This window comes from Dreissena polymorpha, chromosome 2 (assembly GCF_020536995.1).
Source record: "Dreissena polymorpha isolate Duluth1 chromosome 2, UMN_Dpol_1.0, whole genome shotgun sequence".
In the NCBI taxonomy this organism is placed as follows: domain Eukaryota; kingdom Metazoa; phylum Mollusca; class Bivalvia; order Myida; family Dreissenidae; genus Dreissena; species Dreissena polymorpha.
Window position 1 is genome coordinate 135793582 of NC_068356.1, and position 23022 is coordinate 135816603.

A 23022-nucleotide genomic window follows, 5' to 3' on the forward strand; every position below is an offset into this window, starting at 1 on the left:
CCTTAACATTTGCCATAACTTTTTAAATATTGAAGATAGCAACTTTATATTTCGCATGCATGTGTATCTCATGGAGCTGCACATTGTGAGTGATAAAATTTCAAGGTGAACATCATCCTTCAAGGCCTAGGGTCGAACACACAAAGCCAAGGGAAGTAACAGGCTTTAAATGGACATAGTTATCTGACCTGCCCACGTATATATTTTGTTAAATAAATCAATGCGAGGCAGTAGGCGGCATTGTGTTTCTGACAAACACATTGTGGTAAAAGGTCAATGTCAAGGTCATCCTTCAAGTCTACGGTAAAAAAATACACATTTAAGGGACGTAATAAGCTTTAAAGGGAGATGATTATTCAATATTGAAAAAAGCCACTTTATATATTTGGCATGCATTTATATCTCATGGAGCTTCACATTTTAGGTAGTGAATCTACAGACACGGTAGTGGCTTTTAATTATTTGATACTAAAAATAGACATTTGTTAGATACAATTATTTTCAAGGGAAGTAATTTATATAATTATAAATCTCATATTATATATTTCCTTACCAAGAATTGAAGTTCTTTTCACAGTTGCTGTACAGATTTATTATTTTGATTATTTATAACTCAAATGATTGATTTGTCAAAGGTTTTTTTAAATGATATAATTATCATTTCTTTCATGTACTTAGTTGTTAATAGTAGTGTTCATTACATACCTGTGGATTAATGTCCATAGATACATGATGAACTCTGGCTATGATCTCTTTGATAAACCACAGGCCTTGGTTGTCAGTGATGTCTGACTTAGTCATTTTTTACTGTCTACAGACCCCCCCATCCCCTTGTTGGATTGGACAAAATCCAAGGAAGTTATAAGCTTTAAAGGGAGATGATGTATATACCTGCCAAATGATAAATAGAAAATTTATTTTAAAGTGGCGCAGTAGGGGGCATTGTGTTTCTGACGAACACATCTCTTGTTGGGTCACTAGGTCAAAGGTCAAGGTCACTGTGACCTCTAAATAAATCTGACAAGCTTTCGCAGCCGAGCGTGGCACCCCTTATGCGGTGCTCTTGTTAACACTTATAATATTATTAGTTATTCACATCATCAACGATGACACCACCACCGTCAGAGGTAATTTTTAATGAAGAAAGCATAAACTTATTTAATAATCAAACAACAATCAAACTGCTCTTTAAAAAAATACAATCATTAAATATAGTATTTATGTATTTGCTTCAAAGTTGCGCGGTAAAAAACATACGTAGAGATCTGTCAGAATTCCTTTATGCATTATTCGTGTATTGCTTGATGTAAACTGGAAATGATTAAACTACGGACAGTGAATTAAAAATTAATTCTTCAATTTTTCCTTTATTTAAACGCACATTATTTAATCTTAATCTGTATATTAAGTGAATAACGGAATGAACAAAGAAACACAACATTGTTGTGAGCGAAACTACGCGAAAGTAACAAACGCGGTCCAACCAAAATTTAAAAACGACACGTGAAAATGAACATTGTCTTGTTCTTATAACTTTTAAGTCATTTGCTTTTAAGCAGGAAAAAAAATCCAAAAATCTTACATATATGTATAACATTTCTAAAATAAATGTTATAATACACATTGTATTAGGAAAGTGATATGGCCGCTGATGTAATCAACGCAAGTGATCTTAAAATAAATTCTTTTTATAGAGAGTACATGTACGACCAATATGACTTTTTGACGTATGCTTTAACATTTTAATAACCGTTTACAGTATAAGGTTAACCGGCTAATGTCTTTTGTAATCTGTTGCATCCCGACTTTATTTAGAAAGAAAAGTTAAAGAGAAATTAAACCTTTTCAGCGACTTGTGAATTCTTAATACATGTAGTTGCGTCGTCTCAAAGTGTGCATTAACATTCAGTTACGCTACAAAGAATGAAAATTTATTTTTGTCTTCTACAGAAATTGACATTACAAACTACCCCCTGTGATGATCGAGAGATGATGCCAAATGACGAACCCGGTGGCGATCCAGAGTCATTGTCATCACTTGACAACTTCTGTGGAGGTCCAGACATGTTTACATCAAATGGCAGTTTTTATAGCAAAGACGAGGGGCAGTTCTGGTGCGACACCTGCGGGCATGGTCTGGCGGACCTTGTGAGCTTGACACAGCATGTTCCGGCGCATATTGTTGTTTGCGTCGCAAACAATCACTTCTATGTCAGCGAAACTTCTCATGCAAGCCGTTTCAGTAACTAGGAATCTCTGACTGATGAAAATGTCAAGAACAAATTCAACCTGACTAAGCCTATTAGGATTCACAATATAAATCGACGTCATCATTGCAGCGTGTGTGAAAAGGACCTTACCAAGGGTTGTGACCTCACTAAGCATATGAGAATTCACACGGAAGAGCGGCCACACAGTTGCAGCAGCATTTGTGGAAAGGACTTTCTTGCAGGCAATGATCTCAAAAGGCATATGGGGATTCACACGGGAGAGCAGCCACATAGTTGCAGCGTTTGTTATAAGGAATTTATCACCCATTCACGCCTTACTCAGCATATACTGATTAACACAGTTGCAGCGTTTATGGAAAGGGTTTTGGCAACAGTTCCAACCTCACTCGACATATGCAGATTCACACGGGAGAGCGGCCATACAGTTGCAGCGTTTGTGGAAAGGGTTTTGGCAACAGTTTCAACCTCACTCGACATATGACGATTCACACGGGAGAGTGTCCACACAGTTGCAGCGTTTGTGGAAAGGGTTTTGGAAACAGTCCCAACCTCACTCGACATATGCATACTCGCACGTTAGAGCGGCCATACAGTTGCAGTGTTTGTGGAAAGGATTTTGGCAACAGTTCCAACCTCACTCGACATATGACGATTCACACGGGAGAGTGGCCACACAGTTGCATCGTTTGTGGAAAGGGTTTTGGCAATCAGTCCCAACCTCACTCGACATATGCATATTCACACGAGAGAGCGGCCATACAGTTGCGGTGTTTGTGGAAAGGGTTTTGGCAACAGTTCCAACCTGACACGGCATAGGAGGGTTCACACGGGAGAGCGGTCATACAGTTGCATTGTGTGTGGCAACGGATTTGTCAGGGGTTCCCACCTAACTGAGCATATGATGATTCACACCAGAGAGCGGCCATACAGTTGCAGCGTTTGTGGAAGGGGTTTTGGCAACAGTTCCAACTTCACCCGGCATATGAGGAAATCACACTGGAAAGCGGTCATACATTTGCAGTGTTTGTGGAAAGGGATTTGTCACCAGTTCCAACCTCACTGAGCATATGAAGATTCACAATGGAGAGAGGCCATAGAGTTGCAGTGTGTGTGAAAAGGGCTTTAGCAGAAGTTCCCACCTCACTGAGCATATGAGGATTGACCCGGGAGAGCGGCCAGACAAATGCAGATCTAAGTCATGTATGTGTCTAGGAACTTTTACAGGTAACTAGGTGAAATAAACAAAAACGATCTAAACTCTCGAGAAGTGTATTGCCTATGTATTACTGAGTGTTATAAATAGAGATTAACACTTCAAAAGACTTGTCCTAGTTTTATATCGATCAAGTTCAAATCTAGGTTATGTAGGATAAGAAACTAGATAACAAGGTTAAATTAAAGTCAAATCTTGAACACATAATTGAAGTCGAATATATTTTTCTATGCATGACACTCGGTCCTAGCATATGTCCCAATAACATTGTTCCTGATTTGTTGTTCCTGGTTTTAGCGTTATTGAAGCTAACGTTTATACAAACAAATTATCAACTTCAGGGGTGACACTTGTTAAAAAAGTTGTCAAAACTAAATTGTGGCACTTAAATGTGCTAGACTGGAAGTTGTTATCAGTTAGATTTACACAAGCCAGAATGTCAAAAACGTAGTTAGTCTTCACCATTGGAAAGCTTTAACTGAATTTTCATCTTCAAACTTAGCATTATATTTGTTATTCGAAGCAATAAATATCTCACACTACTACTCTTTCTCTTTTATTTTACTAATGGTGCCAAATTGATATTAAAGTTCGCGAAAATATATGACAAAATCAAAACTACATATTGCTTGCATATATCTAATTTCTTCTTCCAAGTATGGTCTGATTGTTTTAATATAACAACTCTCTGTTTATGATTGCTGATAAAATTGGTCATGATTGAGTTGAAACAATGTTATAATTTGTTCAGAAATAATTTTTGGCTAAGGCCTCGTTTTATTTGTACCCAACCTCTTCCCACTCTTACACAATATTCAGCATCGTATTGAAGTTAAAGTAAACATCATGGAACACTTAAAATACAGAGAGCGCTTGTGTTTATGTTATATTTAAACACGCGTATATTTATTTCTATGTGTATATTTTGTTTTGTAAACTATGCAATCTTAGATATTAAGGATTATGAAAATAAGCTTATGACAACATTTAAAAAGCTATATTACACACGTTTAAGATCAAAATATCCGTTATGGATGTATTACATAGACAACAAGGTGGTCAATGTGTTTACTTCCTTCTTAAATGAGAGAAAATGTTATAACACAAACGGAATATTCCGTCTATATGCCCGTTTATTCCATTAATGTGGGTCATTCTTAATTTCGCTACCTGAACTTGCTGCTGGTAGTTATTAAATTGAATGCGGTTTAATTACCTTTTATTACTGTTTAATTTGAGTTACAATGCTATGGGGTTAAACTTTATTTACACTTTAATGTTTCATGAATATTGCTGGGCCAAGTGTGAGGTTGAGCGCTCTATAACCGGTTTAAACCCCCCAGTGCTTAGCATTAACCGCTTCAAGGCGGTGACCCCAGCTTTATTCTACTATGTGTATAATATTGTTTCGTTTTGTGCCGTACTGTACCGTTTTGGCAATTGGTTCCTTGCCATAAATAAAGGACCACGAAGGTGTGTATGATAGAAATGAAATACTGCTGCAGTTTTTGGAGTTTTGTGGTATCCGATCCGATATATAGTGGACTTTGTAGATTTGTAGTATTTCGTATACCGGTGTCAATATATAATAAGACCGGTAAATTAAGTAACAATGCCGCTCTCAGTCTTTGTCTAAATGAATACGTTAAGTTTCACTTCTTAAATTATATCATTATTCATTATTGCGTACCTAATAAGGCTGCTTTATTTTTAAACTCCCTTCAGTGCCCTTGCTACGCTAGTTCATATCATACACATGAGAAAGGTAGTTCATATCATACACCTGAGACAGGTAGTTCATATCATACAACTGAGACAGGTGCCACAAAGTTACTCGTGAAATTATTATTGTCTGCTTGTGTGTTATATTTTAAGAAATCTTGATTAAAGAGAAAACACAATGTAGTAAACGGGACTTTTTCACAGATTTTTGTATTCGTGATAAATAATTGAATGCATTTACTAACAAACTTACTTTTTGGAATAATCTAAAATAATAAAAATTGCCATAATAAAAGTTTCATAAAAGTTTAAAAGTATTTTGGATTCCAACCAGGGACGTTTGAGAGTAAAATCTAACGCATTATCATTGGACCACAACGACCTCGAAACTTAACAGCCTAATCTTGACGAGTTTTTGGCATCGAGTCCATTTTGTTTAAAGGGACCTTTTCACGTTTGGTAAATTGACAAAATTAAAAAAAAATGTTTTTCAGACTTGCAAATGTTCGTTGTATAATAAAATCGAGGTAACAGTAATACTTAACGTTTAATTTTCTCTTAAATATCCATTATATGCATATTTGGACGATTTAAAAACCCGAACATTATAAAGCATTACAAACGCGAAACGATTGAATTTGGAGATTGTGGAGAGTTCAGGGCCGGTATTCATAAAGCACCTAAGGTTTAAGGAGGAAATTTTCTTAGTTATCAAATAATTTTCCTTAGGTAAGGATTTCCTTAACTTTCGTATTCATAAAGAACCTTAGGTTAATACTTAGGTAAGATTTCCCCTTAAAAATTAAGGCAAAATTATCAAATTTCGCCTGTGCGACGATTCGTACTATTGTCATAACCGCTTCTCCGAAATCTATAATTAGGTAGCAAAATGGCGGACACTTGCTTAGCGGAAAACGCGGTGATCAAATTGAACGGGTTTTACTAGTGTGAATGGTGGGTATTTGATACAAAAAGGATATATATGTGAGGTTTACGGATTCGGTATGTATCGAAACAGTTGCCACGTCATTTCTGTATCGATAACATACTTTTCTCGTCGACCTTCTTTTCAACAACAAGTCAATCAAAATGGCAAAACAGAGGGCAGTGAATTTTTCAATGCAAGAATATGTAACGCTTGCGCAAATTATGGGTGAACCATATAGCGACTCAGGAATGTCACGACACAACTACGACAAGCATCGTTTCAACAGCAGTAAGTAAAAATGATAATTGTGGTGTACATCACAGTACAGTATGTTTTCAAAGTAACAGTTGATATCCCCCCAAATTAGAAATAAGCACTACTTAACCCATTTATGCCTAGTGTACTCTCCCATCCTTCTCAATTGGATCAATTCATTTCCCAAATTAGGGATGTCTAGTATATTTATTTCTATATTTTGAATATTTCTTACAGAAATTTATTTAAGCAAACAGCGCAGACCTTGATGAGACGCCGCATCATGTGGCGTCTCATCTGGGTCTAAACAGTTTACCAAGGCCTTTTTTCTAGACGCTAGAAATAATGGGTTAATATAATGTCATTATTTGTAATCAATGACCATTAAATCATTAATTGAAAATGTGTATAAATACTTAAGAAAAATATTTTATTTATACTGTTATTTTTCACTATTTGGCCCTTGCAAACATAATGAGTTATAGATGAACAGCGTTAGCCGTTCGTTATAAACACTTGACATGTGCCAGAGAACGTCCAGAATTTATGTATAGGCTTATTTATTCAAATTCAATATACAAGGTGTACTACAATAACAGTTATTCTAAACTTGAAGAGCTGTGATGACACTAAGCACCTTCTTTATAGTTTATATTTAGCAACAGAATGTTAAAAAAAGTTTAAGTGGGAAAATCTATGCTCATTTTGCGCTGCTTTTTGTATTGTTTTTCAATGTATATCTCTACACCTAAGTCCTCCGAAAAAACTAATGGGATAAAAAAAATTATCAGTCATCACACTTGTTTATTTATTTATTTGTGATTTATTTATCCAACAAAATAAGAAAAAAATGTTGTTGTAAGTCATTATAATTCAATGAATTTAATGTAAGTCTGAATAAAATATTTGTTATAACTTGTATCATATTATTTGAATTGTGCAGCACATTACTATTAAATAAAATATACTGTATAACATGACAAATTATAACTTTATTTTAATTTGATTTGAATACATATATTGCACTTATTGGTTAGCATGCACTCTTCAATTTTTTATAACATAAAATGCACCGAAACCTTATTATCCCGATATTTAATGTATGAACATTTTTACAAACGTTTGTTTTTATTTGACAATGCAGAAATTTCAAGCTCTTCCAAAAAAGCAATGTGGGAGGAAGTAGAAATTGTCTTTAACTCAACTAGCGTGGGACCAAGGAGGACTTTAGCCGAGCTTGAAAAGAAATGGGAGAATCTTACCGCCAAACATAGGGTCCTTTACAATGATCACCAGCGTTTGTTATCTATGACTGGTACATCATTTTAATAATAACACTATATAAACAACATATGACATATATTTACAAATAAACAACATATGTAAATTATTTTGACATTTGCAATAAATATTTAAGCAATTAATTCAAAATATCCATATACCGTAAACAAACATGTAATGAGAAATGTATCATACCACCTTTGTAAGAACTATTTATGTATAATTACATTGTATGCTTATTATACAGCCACATTGCAGAAGTAGATGGATGGATGATTTCCAATACAAAATGACCAATAGCACAAAGCATAGCAAATTCACATTACTAAAACATATAACAAACCATTTAAGAAGTATTGGTATGTACCGGTAAACTGTTTTTTTTGTATTCAAACTATTGTCAAGAATTTTATGTCTCTTTACAGGAAGTGCCCCTTTTCAGTCAAAGTATAAAAATCATCACAGAAGCTGTGATGTGTGTCATTGGAAAAGACACCGTAACGGTGATGGGCACTGCTCCATTAAACCTGGACAGCACCTATTTGCAGCTGACAGGGTCAAGTTTAATGATCAATTCATTAACACTTTATATGCAATAGCTTAACTGATTTCACACTCTTTCAAACAGATTACCATTGAAAAATTCATTTCTCAACACACACCTACACTCACAAACACCCGGCCAAACATGTTATTATATAACTACATCATAAGTACATTTTTTTTGGCAGAAATGTTTACTGGTAAAAATTTATTGGGGTATAATTTATGTGCATGTGCATAAATAACTTAAATGAACAACAGTACCTATATATTAATAATGTTCCATGTAATATAACACATAATTTCTTTTGATACGCAGTCATTTGTATATGTTTTTAAAATTTATATAGCTTTTTTTTAATTCTGTAACTATAATATGTTTTTTTAATAAAAACAGGTAATGTTACTTTCAATTTCACTATTTACAGTGCTGAGAGTCATGAGGATGCTTCAGAGGATGCTATTTTGCCAAGGTACTAATGTTTTATTGTCATGTGACTTTATAAAGTCAATTAATATTTCTTACATGCATGGTGCAGCATTATCATATTATATTGACAATTCCAGATAGAGTAACAACTAGGAATAGAGTATTGGCCAGTTTTGCTTAAACAATATCTTAAAATTATTGTCCTTATTTATTCAGCTCAGACAGATGCAGTTCAAATCAGTCCCAACCTCCCAAAAGACTGTAAGAAGTTACAATAACAACATATCATTGCCATTTGCAAACATTTCTGAATATGTGCAAACATAAAAAAACAATAATAAATCATCTCACAAATAAACATACCTTTAAAAAAGCCATGTGTTTGTGAAACACTCTGTCCCCATATATATGACGTTTGACCTTGAAGGATGACCTTGACCCTTCACCACTCAAAATGTGCAGCTCCATGAGATACACACGCATGCCAAATATCAAGTTGCTATCTTCAATATTGCAAAAATATTCTTAAAATGAGCGATTTTGGCCACATATATTTGACCTCTGACCTTGAAGGATGACCTTTTTCTTGACCTTTAACCACTCGAAATGTGCAGCTCCATGAGATACACATGCATGCCAAATATGAAGTTGCTATCTTGAATATTGAAAAAGTTATTGCAAGTGTTAAAGTTGGAGCAAACAGACCAACGTGCAGACAGACAGGGCAAAAACAATATGTCCCCCACTATAGTGTTGGGGGACATAACAATTGTGTTTTACATATAAAGGTATATCAAATGATCAATTTAAAGTTTTCACATTTTAAAATTGTTCAAAGAAAGTGTACAACCACAGAGAAAAATCCTTCAAGATGTGTGGTCTCACATGCTTGGTAACTATACATGTTTATTCATCGAGGCTATATTATGCTTGTTTGTTTTAATGAATATAATATGAAACAAAATTGAGTGATATGAACACATATGTCATTTAACCTTTTTGTAACAAACACTATGTAAACAAGGGATGATATTGTCACAAAAGAAGGTTTTCAATTGGAAAAAAAGTATGAAAAAGGTAGACATTTAAAAATGTCCTTTTTTACTGATTGTTCCTTGTTACTCAATTGTGTAATTGAAATTACCTGTTTTAGTGGTAATTAACATGTGAAGTTTAAAAAAAGCTCAATGGAAAAAAGTTACAGTGACCGACATACTATAATATTTTTGGCAATGTAAGTGGAAACAATTTTTTACGCCTAGCATGAAACTCATCAAATACTGAATGGAATCTTTTTATTCAGTTGTAGTCATTGCAGTTTGGATGCCATGAACAAACTGAAAATGAAGATGCTCCAACTTCAAATCAAATTGTATGAGGCGCAGCTGGCAAAGTTACAAGAAGAATGACCTTAAATGAAAATCAAATCACTAAGAGAAGGGCAGTTAAATGGGCATATTGACCGTGAATGATAAAAAAAAAGTTTAGATTAGAGGTATTTACTTAAATACTTAAATTACTTAAATATTGCTAAACATTTCGAGCCCCATATGAATAAGATAATCTCATGGCTTATGTTGTTTTTTTAATTTAATAAAAATAAGTAACGATTATATATCTGTAAAAATTGAACTTTTTTCTTTATATATTGATAATATGCCCATTTAATAATTAGGTAATAAACAGTCAGACAATTCATGCATGATGAGGTTCATTAATATTCCAATGAATTCATGCAAACACATTTATTTTTTTGCGTTCATCAGGATGCAATGTTTAAAAAAAATGTGGTTGCAATGACATTTCGGTAATGCAAACCATCCTCATTGCCATCATAGTCTTCAGGATGGTCAGGTAGTTGATCCATGTGCACATCATCCATAGGAATATTCCTGGCTTTGCATATGTTGTGCAAAACACTGCAGCACATGATGACCCTACATTATACAATTTAACTATTCAATTTTTGTAGGGATTTTTTTCTGTTAAGTATGTTGTTACTACATATTCTGTTGTTTTCTTTTTAATTAAATGTTTAGTATATATAATATTGAAAAAATTATACATGTACACAATAAAAAATATAAATTTTGTGTTCTTACGATAAATGTTTGTTATTAATTAAATAAAACTCACTTGCATGCTTTGAGTGGCTCCATACGGATCTCACTGTGGAGCACACCCCATCTCCGCTTCAGTTGCCCAATCCCACGCTCAACCACAGCTCTGGTTCTCTTGTGTGCACTAGTTGATTTAAAATAGAGCAAAATAATACAATAAGAAAATGTGTAACAATTAAAATGTGTCTCCATTACAAACATGCCATGTAAATGCTGCTGCTCTATAGTACTTTAAAATAGTACGGGTTTATTTGCATAATTCATTTAATTATTTGATATCTTATGAGGTTGCAGGAGTATATATGGCACCCAAATGGATGATCAAGAGGCTAGGGTTTTGTGCTCGATTCATACTAGGTGGGTGGGGGACAAGTTCATTATTTCCACCAGAGACAAAATTGAAGTGATAATTTAAATCATTGAAACATACTTCCTATACACTTACATGTTGTAGTTATTTTGGTGTTCACCAACAGGTCTTAAAAAAGGTGTTAGCAGCCACCGTTTACATGGGTATCCTGAATCGCCTAAAAGATACTGATGTTTTTCAGGATTAATATTGCCTTCCATGAACTGGAAAAATCCGCTGTTGCGGAGGATTCTCGCATCATGTACAGACCCAGGCCATCGAGGAACAATGTCTCTAATGATGTTACTGGCATCAAACATGATCTGTCAAGGAACCAAAATCATTGCTTTTTTATTCATACATGTATGTAAATCAAAGTGATTCAAATGGGGTAAGAACGGGCGGCTATGTATGTAGCATAGTTGGTTGGTGTAACTTTTTGTTCATTTTATTTTTAGTTAATGAAATTAGTGTAATGTAAAGTTATGTCATAAATTGAGCAATGCTGACAATAATAAGTGGTAGGTGGCAGACAATCTTGCATTCACAATATTCAAGCATCTCTGCTCATAATAATTGTTTAGAAAATTAATATAAAAATAATTAACAATAAAAAATTTACCTGGGCATTTATCGAATGATAACCCATTATGTTCACGAATAGAGGTTCATCTACATGTGGTGCCTGAATCTGAACATGCGTTCCATCGACAACACCAATGACATTGGGAAATCGAGCAATGTTGAAGAAATCTTCTTTTTGTTGCCGGATGTCCCATAACATTGTTGGCAGGTATATAAATTGCCTGACTATGTCTGGGTTGATCATTGCTTCTACAACATCGTTTATGGCTCGAGACACAGTAGGCTGACTTACATTATGTAGGTCTCCATCGTTTAATTGAATGTTGGATGTTGCAAAATAACGCAGAGAAACTAGTATTTTTTCAATGCTGCTAAGACTTTTGTTTCTTCTTGTTAAAGGGGAAATTACATGCTCTAGCCTTTCATTTAAAAACAAAATACCATTCCTGTCAAGTCTATATCGTTCAACCAACTCCATATTAGACAATTTATCCAAAACATCTGCGCGTTCACGAAAATTTCTTCTAGGCATTCTGCAATAAAATTGATAAAAACTATCACATATTATGTAAATAAAGAAAATACTTACACGTAAATGCTGTTACACCGATGTTTTTGTGATTCCAATGATCGGATATTTGGTGTCATAATGATGAATTGCAGAATGCACAAAAGACATACCAAATCATTCGATAATGAATAATACAATCGAACGATACGGTTTGTGTTATCGTACACTCAGATTTATTTGTCATGTGTACATCCCAAAATCAGTATCAAAATGAAAACAATCCGCTTTGTTTACGCCATTTTGCTTCCGGTGTTAAAAAATACAGGTTATAAGTTAGGAAATTATCGCCCTTTGCAATACATAGTAACATCAAAAACCGAATGTTAATTCGTAAAAATGTAAAATACGTACCTTTTACTGACGAAAACACGATAAAATGATTCAAATACCAAACGTCGTCTGCGTGGTCGCCATTTTTAAGGATTTTTTGTGAAGTTAAGGTAGGTATGCAACTGCCTTACATTTTAAGGGGAAAACGCTTGACTTAAGGATTTTTCTAAGGTTAATTTCTTTATGAATAAGACCTTAGTTTTTTTCTTAACTTTGAGGGAAATTCCACTTCAAACTTAGGTTATTTTATAAAACTAAGGTAAAATTCCACCTTAGGTGCTTTATGAATACCGGCCCAGTTGTTATCATTATATTTTGTTACATTACGAGAGTGCTTATATAAAGTATATAGTGAATACTATGTTAGTGTGATTGTGTACTTAAATTTATCTCACGAGTGAAGAAAGGTTTACATGGCGAGGCTTGCCGAGCCTTGTAAGCCTTTCTTACACGAGTGGGATAAATTTAAGTACACAATCACACTAACATAGTATTCTATTTATCCTACAATATTGTTTTATTTAATTAATTCCTAAAATAAAAGCAAAAACACATTTAATTAACTGAATCTCACATTGCGTAGTAATATTTATTGTGATCTTTCCTGTTTAAGGAAATCGAAATAGTCCTTAAGCATTCCACGCAAAAGAAAAATAACGAGACAAAATATCGCTATACGCCTCGATTCAAATTTAATCAGCGTTCCAAATGTAACACACTCAAGTAGAACACATACGGTTGTGTTCAAACAACAATTCTTGTTTCACCACTGTAAAAAACCAAAAAACAAACATGGCTCCCGCCATTTTGAAATTTACAAAATGTGTAGACACATACCGTGTCAACGTGAAGCATGATTCAGCATTTATTCCCGCCGATATTGTTAATTTTAGTCTTTAAACAACTCTTCTTTTTACAAATTTCTTAAACGCCATCCATCTTTTCCCTTTTAAAGCACTGGATGTAAGCAGGCAATACTTTGTGGATAGACATTCTTTGATCGACTGACAAAGGAACGACTAAGCCATCAAAGAAATTACCATTTTAATTCGACATCGATTTCCTTCGAAAAGTTAAAGAACAATGTACTGACACTTTTCTTAAATTTAATCCATCAATTGTTCAACAAAACATCGCGTTATTCGAGTACATTCGACATTTTAACTAAATCGAAAATGCAGTCTCACCAGTTCCATTCCAGTTTTATATCCAAACACTGTGTTTTTCACATTCATAATATTATAGTAATCCATCGTAAACACACACACACTCGTAAACTCGTTCAACGACTGCCTACCCAATGATCTAAATGACGCAATCAGGGTTGAAAGGCCAAAAAACAACTAGTCCCTACGTAATGTTCTAAAAATAAGTGTGGAAGAAACCTGATCTAAAAATAACCGTGGAGAAAACCTTATCTTTTCTTTATGAGTCGTATTTGTTCTATAAAATCATTTAGCTGTAGGATAAAAAGTACAGACAGACACCACTCACTATGAGCACGGATTGCCGAGTAGTTTAAGCGTTAGACTTTTACTCCCAAGAGTCAGTGGTTCGAGCCCAGTTGAGGATTACTTTTTTTCTTTCTTTAATGTTATTCTTGTGTGTGTGTGTGTGTGTGTGTGTGTGTGTGTGTGTGTGTGTGTGTGTGTGTGTGTGTGTGTTGTGCGTGCGTGCGTGCGTGCGTGCGTGCGTGCGTGCGTGCGTGCGTGCGTGCGTGCGTGCGTGCGTGTGTGTGTGTGTGTGTGCTACGTGCGTGCGTGCGTGCGTGCGTGCGTGCGAGCGAGCGAGCGTGCGTGCGTGTGTGTTTTAGCAATTTCGTTCCAATGTCTACATTTATCAATTTCAAGCATTTAATGACAAACTTCAATACATGCCAAAATCTGTGAAAAGGTCCCTTTAATTACCCACGAAAAGCGTTAACAATGCTTAATTATTTTATCGATTGTCGTTAATGATCATCTATAAACAAAACAATATGTCGGATAGTCGTAGTTAGAAGTGTTATATCGTTTGTTTGAATAGTATATTCTTTATCTAACTTATTTCACCATGTTTGACCGTTTATATTTTGCCAATCTGTGAACTGGTCCCTTTAAACATCTTGCTGTGTTGCTATATAATTTCATCATACGTAAGATAAAATGTTGAGCTTCAAATAAGTTTACTTTCAAATCGTTTTATTAGTGGTATTTGGTTATTTGGTAAAATTGCGTCGCCAAAATGAAAATACGACATATTAGTACTAACACAATTTCGCAACGATTTATAAATTGTAAATCTATGGTTTTCATTAAAAAAAAACAATACGACAACACAATTCTAGAACTTTTTAATAAATAATGGTATTCTATTAATACATGTATATTGCACATACGCCCACGGCAATTTTAATTCGTCTCAACTCATCTCATCCAAATTGTAACTTAATGTTTTCCCTAGGAGCGCCTAAATTGCTCATTGTGCGGCAAGTAGAAGTCCTGCAGGAGATGCGAGTTTATAAGAAGAGACACGCTCTGAGAAAAGGGGCTTTAATGCATGTTCGTAAAGTGTCGTCCCAGATTAGCCTGTGCAGTTTGCAGAGGCTATTCAGGGATGACACTTTCCGCTTTCATTGTATTTTTCGTTTAAAGGAAGACTCTTCTTGACGAAAATCAAGTTAAGGCGGAAGATGTTGTCCTGATTAGCCTGTGCGGACTGCACGTGGTAATATGGGACGACACGTTACGCACATGAATAAAACTCCATTTTCTCAGAGCGTGACTCAATTATAATAAGATAAGGTGTATTTTATTATAATTTACGATAAAAAAAAACACCAGAAGGAGAATATTTCTTGCAGAAATCTCATTATTTTTATAGGCAAGTAACTAATTGCTTTAATAGTCCATCCTACATTAATACATGTATACCAATGTAAGATATTATACATTGCAGATGGCGCAAACGGTAATGACATGTTATGTTAGAAGAAACGTTAAGACAAGTGATACCATGTATAAAGTTTTCGTACCGGTGAGATTTGTTATTCAATTTGGCAACGCAGTATTATCGATTATTTTATGATATAGAATAAATAGCCAGAATATACGTGCACTGTCTTTATTTCTATGTTTAAACTAACCACACATTCAATTGATCATCATATGTCAAAGTTATCAAAAGCCTGGGATAAGTATTGGCGTAAAGGCCGCAGTATGTTGCGCAATGTTTTGGTAAATTATTGGCTTTAAATTGTAATATGACACCACTCTTGCATGTTACTATATGATAAAACAACTATGGATCACATGGTTTATGAGAAATTCATATACATCACCATTTCATCTCAGATTCAAGGGACATAATCTAGTGATTTATAGTGCCATTTTTGATATCTTTTCATTTCATGATACGACGCACTGATCTTGTTTCTAAATTCATGAAATCGTGTTAAACTTTTAAAGAAAGATATTGAATAATAAATAATGAAATTTTAAAAACTACAAATTTAAACAAAATCAGTTGCATACTGTTACCAACTATGATTTGCCAAAGAGCAAATCAAACCGGGAATTAAATGAAATACTTATAAGGGAAAACTCTGGGATTACAGTTTAGACTTATTTGTCCAATCTGCAAATTTGCATTTGGTCATTTAGAATTTGGTAATAATTACAGCTAAGTCACATAAAAAAGGAGCAGAACGCAGCACGCTGCTATTCGTCTCTTGATCTTTTAATTTAAGTGTAGATCTACGGGTAATTATCATAATACAACAAAACAGTAGTGGCAGATATACTTATTTCTTAGCAGAACATATGATTAATACAAATAATATAGTGTAATGAAAAGCATATGAGATCAACTTATATCTTTGGTGGTACAAACGTAATGTGAGTAGCACATTTCAAAAGAAAATTGATATGAAAGGGTAGTATTATTTAAAACGTTATGACAGGGTGATTTCTGTATCACTTAAAGTGACAGTTCGCGGAATAGTTCGTTGTTTTGCATATAAATCGTATAGCGAGACATTAACTTAAAATAAATTCATTGAAATATTTTTTATCGAGGTTGACATCGAAAACCTTGTTAAACTCGGTTTTGAATCGATACAATTATATATAAATGATCATACATACATGCAATATGCGAAAATAATTCCAGCGTCTCGAGTTCCTCTAATCATATCTATATTTAGCTTTCGCTAAACAGTATTAGCATATGGAATATAAATACATCAATTTAGCAAAAACGTAGCGTTGCAACTCAGTTTCCGTCTGTAACAGATGTATTAGCACTTGTTCTAACCTTCTCTCCTCTATTTGGCCCGTATCCGCATTTTTGTTTAGGTTTGAATAAACGTGTCGAATCATGAATATTAATTAGGTCGTTTTCGTACTTAACCGTACTCAACCCCAAAATTAAAATCGCTATATTGTTTGTTTTCAAAAGATTTCAACCTGATTTTCAGTGATATCCTATATATATAAATACACGTTTTCTTACGATTCTGTCCATATATATAGCTTTGAACCGTCACTTTAAGTATTTTATTACAAGAAAAAGAAACACTCGTTGCAAACAACGTTGAACAAGTATAAACAATTCTCAAAAACAGTGTCCTATATATGCATACCAGAACATATTCAAGACCAGTAGGCCTAATATTGTCTACGTGTGGTAAAAAATGCATTGTATATTACTGTTACTTAAAAAATTAAGCTTCCCAAACAGTTCAATGCAATTCTCTAATAAATACACTATGCGAAGTCGCAATGAGACATCAATCTTTGAATAATATTTTTATTAATGTATAATATGCTGTTTTAATTTATAAGTGTAATAGACAATTGCATACAAAAAACTGATTTTACATCAAAACTTGATTTGTTAAATACTAAAAAATGAAACCGTGTCTATGCCTGCATGAAAACAGTTAATAAAAGCAGTAAGAATTATGAAATATGCCATCATTATAGGTAAAACAGTCATGGAAAATTGTTTCTTGTAGTACACGAAAATAATTAATATAACAATAATACATTCTCAATATAAAATTAACAGTTTTGTCTGAGAAAATCACCAAAATGCCGCCAATTCAAAGTTAGATATCTAAATTCAAATTCACATAAATCATAGTTTAAACATTTATTTTAATTCCTTTTACACAATGCTGACAAAATTTCACAGTCTATGACAGTAATTTAGCTTATCTGATATTAATTAGGCTCCGATAAAAAAACTCAAATCAAAGCATAGATCAATAAGTTAAACTTAAATTGATTGACCGTTAATAAAAAAGATGTTATTATATGTGTATTTATAATTCAAGTAGTAAAAACATTATATATGTTTCTATAACATCATTAAGGATTTGTATTTTAAGACACAGAATATTGAGAAGCTAAAAACACTACCAAATTGTTACAGTTAATAATGGGAAATCAACATTGATATTATTTTCTTTGTTCGCGCATGTCATAATGGATATAAATGTATATTAAACTGGAAGTCTTCTTTATAGTAAATGATAATATTTTCTTGGTCAGCCAGACTCGTCCCAATCCAGTGGTCTTTTAACACTGTAGTTTTCTTTCCGACTGTGTTTTTATTCCGGAAAATGAGCCACACAAGGTATCATTGGGTAGATGAGTTGTGGAGTTGATGCTCATCAGACTTTACTAATACAGTATAAATATAAACAGTGCACTTGTAACTAATAATCAAATACATTTAGTTATCACTCATGCATGTAGAGGGATACGCAATTAAAGTTGTATGCATTTAGACTTTTTTACTACTGCACATAAATCATTTTCCACAATTATGTAGCAACATTATATTAATGGACAAGGTGTCATCCTTATTACCGGGAGATCACGGGTTCGATCCACACAGTGAGAGCGTTCTTTAGAACTCTTCAAAGACACCCAAGTCCAGACTCAAGGCTCGGGAAGCAGACGCAAGAGCATTTTAAATACATGTTCCAAGAAAGTACTTAAACTGCAATTGAACTAAACATAAATAGGCATGAACTTAACACTGAAACCTTTATTAATACATTTTATTTTGAATCGAGCAAATGTGGACAATCATTACAATAGTGAGTTAAATTTACAAATTCTACTTTAAAATCAATAATCATGATACTTAAAGAATTTGTTGGATTTTAAAAATATTTAGTAACGATGATACAATACTTTATTAACGAAGTGATATTAATATAACACAAAACGTTAATTTATGAACGATTTTTTAAATTAGCAATATAATAGTATTTACAAATTGATACACCTTATTATATCAGACACATAAATAAATTACATTAATAATCAACCCAGAGATTATTTTTTATACATGACCTAGGAATTATACATCGGTTTTTAAGCCAGGACTACAATCGGAAAGTATAGTTAATATATGCATAAATATTCAATACTCAAGAAACGATTCGCTTCCTCAAACTGAACAGCTATTTAGTATTTACATCGCGAAACGTAATCAACCCAGTTCCACTTTCGCTTTGGTTGACTTGTAAAGACCGTACATTCATTTTCAAAAGTGTACATTAATGTGATTAAATAATAAATAATGCTGAAAAAGTTATTAGTTTGGATAATAGGTCAAAAAGGAATACAACTGAACGTAAAAAGTGCTCTTTAATTCAAAGTTTCAGAAGAAAGTATGCCTCGAGTTCAACGCGCGTTGTATACATTCATATGACAATAGAGTGAAAACCGGGAAGTAAAGTAGTAATACAAGCCAAATTGACGCATTTTATACAAAGATCGTGACGTCACTACGTTATTGTCAACTCTTTACAAGACGCATCACATTCCCCTTTTTGGGGGAATTATGCTTCCGCCAAAGTAGCTCTGCGTAAAAATGAACATGTTAGTATTGAAAGAAAACTCGTTTTTAGTGTGTGTTTAAAACGGAATGATGTTCAAAGAAATGTTATTCAGATATGTTTAAATGTGCATTTGAATCTTTATTAGGACAGGCAGCAATTATCAGAAGCACGGTCACCTGACCCACTTTCGCTTTCACTTTTCACTCGTAAAAAATAGTACCTACAATTCCTTTCGCGTTAGTACACAATGGCATTGACGACCATAAGACACGATTCCTACCTCACGAAGGATTCCGGAGATAGTCGATGCATCACGACTGAAACTTTTTTCCAACTTTTTTCGCCTGCTTTTTCGTTAAATGTAACCCCTCTGTCATATTTTTCTTTGTCTTATTTAACCTTAAAACATATTTTGCCGGTATGGCGTTTAGAGTTCTTTCGACCAACACGTTGAAGTTTCTAAATATATTATATTTACGATTCACAGCATGAATCCAATGCATAGAATGACATTTTTTATAATAAGTAGCAATTGCAATTATATTGCCAATAATGTGTTCCGACGGTAAAAGATCAATTATAATTAATTAATACACAAATACTATTATAAGAAATAACAATAATACAACCGACACACATGAATAGAAAAGATTATAAAATGCACATTTACCATCATATATTATATTTACGAATTAATATCATAAATATACATGTTAACAGCATTAATCATATCCAAATAATGATCATTGAAATAGTCATTCATGCACAGGGATGCGGTTGAGTGAATAAACTCATGCGTGACGAACCAATTAACATATAAAAGAGTTAGTAAGAAAAATAAACTTTCTACTCAGTCTCTACATACTGGAAACTAATCAAATACTACAAAAGAACCCTACTAATCCTATTTACTGTTAAAATATACTCTGTCCAACCATTGAACAATTAGAGCAATGTTTCCTTTAAAAATAATTTACTCTCACGCCTGTTCAATATCATTCAGAATAAATATATTTAAAACAACGACAATTTAAATACGTCTAGAACACATACAAACGATTTCTGAACGACCATCATTAAAGGGACTGTCCAATGGATTAGTTTACTGAATTTAGATGGCTATTATTTTGAGATTAATTTATAACATTCGTTAATTTGAACCATATCCAACTCAACCTTTTGCTAAAAACTACAAAACTAAAGAGCAAGAGCCAAATTGTATTACGACGTTTGCGTCTACCTTGGGAAATCCCTTTCTATTTGTATTTCGCGCTTCGTGTCACGTGATTCAGACACAAACAAACAAAATGGCGGAGGCTTCGAAATCTACAATGAGCGAACCAGTAAGAAAATATGGTTTTATTGATTTAATAAAATATAATTTATTAAGATTCCGATCTGATTTTATTTAATTCAACAAGATGAGTTTATCTGCCGTTGAATGGTAGCAAATTATTGGTCTTTACCTTGCAATTCGATGCTAAATGTCGCTGGTTTACAAATTAGACGATAGTAGACGACTCCAATGCATGAACATGACAATCAATTTAACGTATTTTGATTTTATGATTTTCTCGTTTTGACTTTCGAATTTTGTGTAGTTTATTTTGCAATGTACGTTTTTCATTAACTTTTAAATTTTGCTAATAGAAGCCAGTGGATTCTTCCACAGTAAATTCGTACCCAGATCCTAAAGCACAAATAAGTCAGTGTATTTGTGTTTATGATTTTTTATTTAGACCAAAACAGAGGGAGAGATGAGAAGAAGTAAACGCGTGAGACAGCCATCTAAGAGAATGTTGTTGTATTTTCAGGACACAGATTCAGTAAGTTCATTTTGATGCTGTTGTGTGTACACATTTTAATTATATGCCAGTTATTTGATAAATTCTCCCACCTGGTCAACCGGAGGGTTATAGTGAATTATGTATATCTCTGTGTGACCAGCCGAACTAAGAAGAAATAATAATATCACCCTTGTCCGCCCTGTGTTGATAAATGCAGGTTTGACTATAACCCATTATGATTTACAAGTTAGAACTATTATTGTAAAGGCCTGAGAGTTGAACAGCAACCTTGGCTTAGTATAGTAGGACTTCTTGCTTTGCTTCACAATATTTAGGTCCGAAATCTGTGGATGTAGGCTGTGGTTGCAAATAACATGTAGTAAATCAAGAAATGCACTATAACTCATGTGATTAGGTCATGACATTGACATCATGTTTTTGTCATTTTAGGGTTACTCTTTTTGCTCTTATTTATTAGATTTTCTGCATTTCTTGTTTTTTATCAAATGCATGATGTTTTATTTGTTACACTCAGGATTCAAGTCTACAGAAGGGTAAAGGAAAACGTCCTGCCAGAAAGATCCAGAAAGTTGATACATTAGCAACAAAAACTAAGGGGACACTGGAACACCATAGCACGTCTGACGATGTAAGACTTGCTTTTATTTGATGATTAAGTGCAGTTAGTGAGTTATATTTTATACTTCTCATTCAACATTTAACCTCATCTTTTAAGTGATTCACCTGGAACTAAGTTGGTGCTTAGATTAAATTTTTGTTTATTTCAACATAACACTTTTCTACATGATCACAGCAGAATATTTGCACTAATTATACTTCATATCTTTATAAGGTTTTCTTGGAAATACAAACTTGTAACAAACTTTCACTAGCTGATAAAGTTGGTAGTCCAAACTTCTACATCTTTTTCTGATGAGGTGTTATTTATTTCTATCTTATTACTTGGCTATTTATAGTTGTTTCATTGCAATATGTAACTCCTGGATGTGTATTTATATTTAGGAACCTGTACTGGCTTTTGTTCCTTCAAGTTCTGATTAGTCTGAAGGATAACCACTCAGTGAGAGAGAGGTAACTTAAATAATTTGAATTACAATTATTTATAAAATCATAATTTTACTGTTTCCTCTCTGTGTTTTAGAGAAACATATATGCATAGTACTGAAAATGTTTCTTGTTGAATAATCAATAGAGTGGTATGGCTGTTTTGAATCCTAAAAAGTCAGTTCATGCATAATCATAAGTGTCAATGCTGTTTAAAATGCATCTTTCATTTTTTTTTGCTCCTTCGTTTGTCCGTTCATTCATTTACAGTATTATATGAAAACACATTCTATGCAGTCCATATGATATGAAGTTACTCGTAAGATAGACTTGAAACAACAACATACCTGAAATGCATATCTTACATCTTTGTATATGTTTGGACCTGCTTATTGAAATTTAATCACGTATTTTTTTCAAACATGTCATGTTAAATCTTTTTTAGGATGATTTAAGAACCAAACGAAAGGGAAGGAAAAGAGGAAGTTAGAAAGTGAAAGGGCGCTGTTATGACCATGAAGAACAAGAAAGAATTCTTGAATATAGAAAAGAACAAGAACGAAAATCTAAGGTTTGTTTTTCGTGTTTGTTGAAAATATAGACAGAAGAAATCTAGTTTAAAGCTTTTAACAGATTAATAAGCATGCATGTAGATTGGAATAATAACAATACATAATTAAACAATCAGTTGATCATTATGTCTCCCCCATTCTCGCCCTCAAGTAAGGGCTACTTTGGAAAGGTAGAACTGTATAAAGTATAATTTCAGTATCA

The 23022-nt window shown here is 33.5% G+C and overlaps 1 protein-coding gene and 1 long non-coding RNA gene across 2 annotated transcripts; one reads left to right on the forward strand and one right to left on the reverse strand.

Moving 5' to 3' along the window:
• The first annotated feature begins 7305 nt into the window (after window positions 1-7305).
• On the forward strand, window positions 7306-8365 carry LOC127869123 (uncharacterized). Its single transcript, XR_008044416.1, has 2 exons — window positions 7306-7664; window positions 8056-8365. It is a non-coding gene; the product is annotated as an uncharacterized LOC127869123 (long non-coding RNA).
• On the reverse strand, window positions 7644-12496 carry LOC127869106 (putative nuclease HARBI1). The gene is made up of 4 exons (XM_052411433.1): window positions 11695-12496; window positions 11169-11395; window positions 10740-10847; window positions 7644-10540 (listed from the first exon to the last, which is right to left on the reverse strand). Exons 1-4 carry the CDS (start codon window positions 12187-12189, stop codon window positions 10366-10368), a joined length of 1005 nt encoding a protein of 334 aa, XP_052267393.1. The 5' UTR covers window positions 12190-12496; the 3' UTR covers window positions 7644-10365.
• Between the last annotated feature and the right edge of the window lie 10526 nt (window positions 12497-23022).

What these genes read in the sequence shown, in the direction of transcription:
- LOC127869106 (XM_052411433.1), bottom strand. Translation starts at nt 12,189, where the DNA reads ATGCCTAGAAGAAATTTTCGTGAACGCGCAGATGTTTTGGATAAATTG. An exon ending in ATCATTCGATAAATGCCCAG is followed by an intron (nt 11,396 to 11,694) that starts GTAAATTTTTTA and finishes GTTCCTTGACAG; the next exon opens with ATCATGTTTGATGCCAGTAA. An exon ending in CACCAAAATAACTACAACAT is followed by an intron (nt 10,848 to 11,168) that starts GTAAGTGTATAG and finishes TAAATCAACTAG; the next exon opens with TGCACACAAGAGAACCAGAG.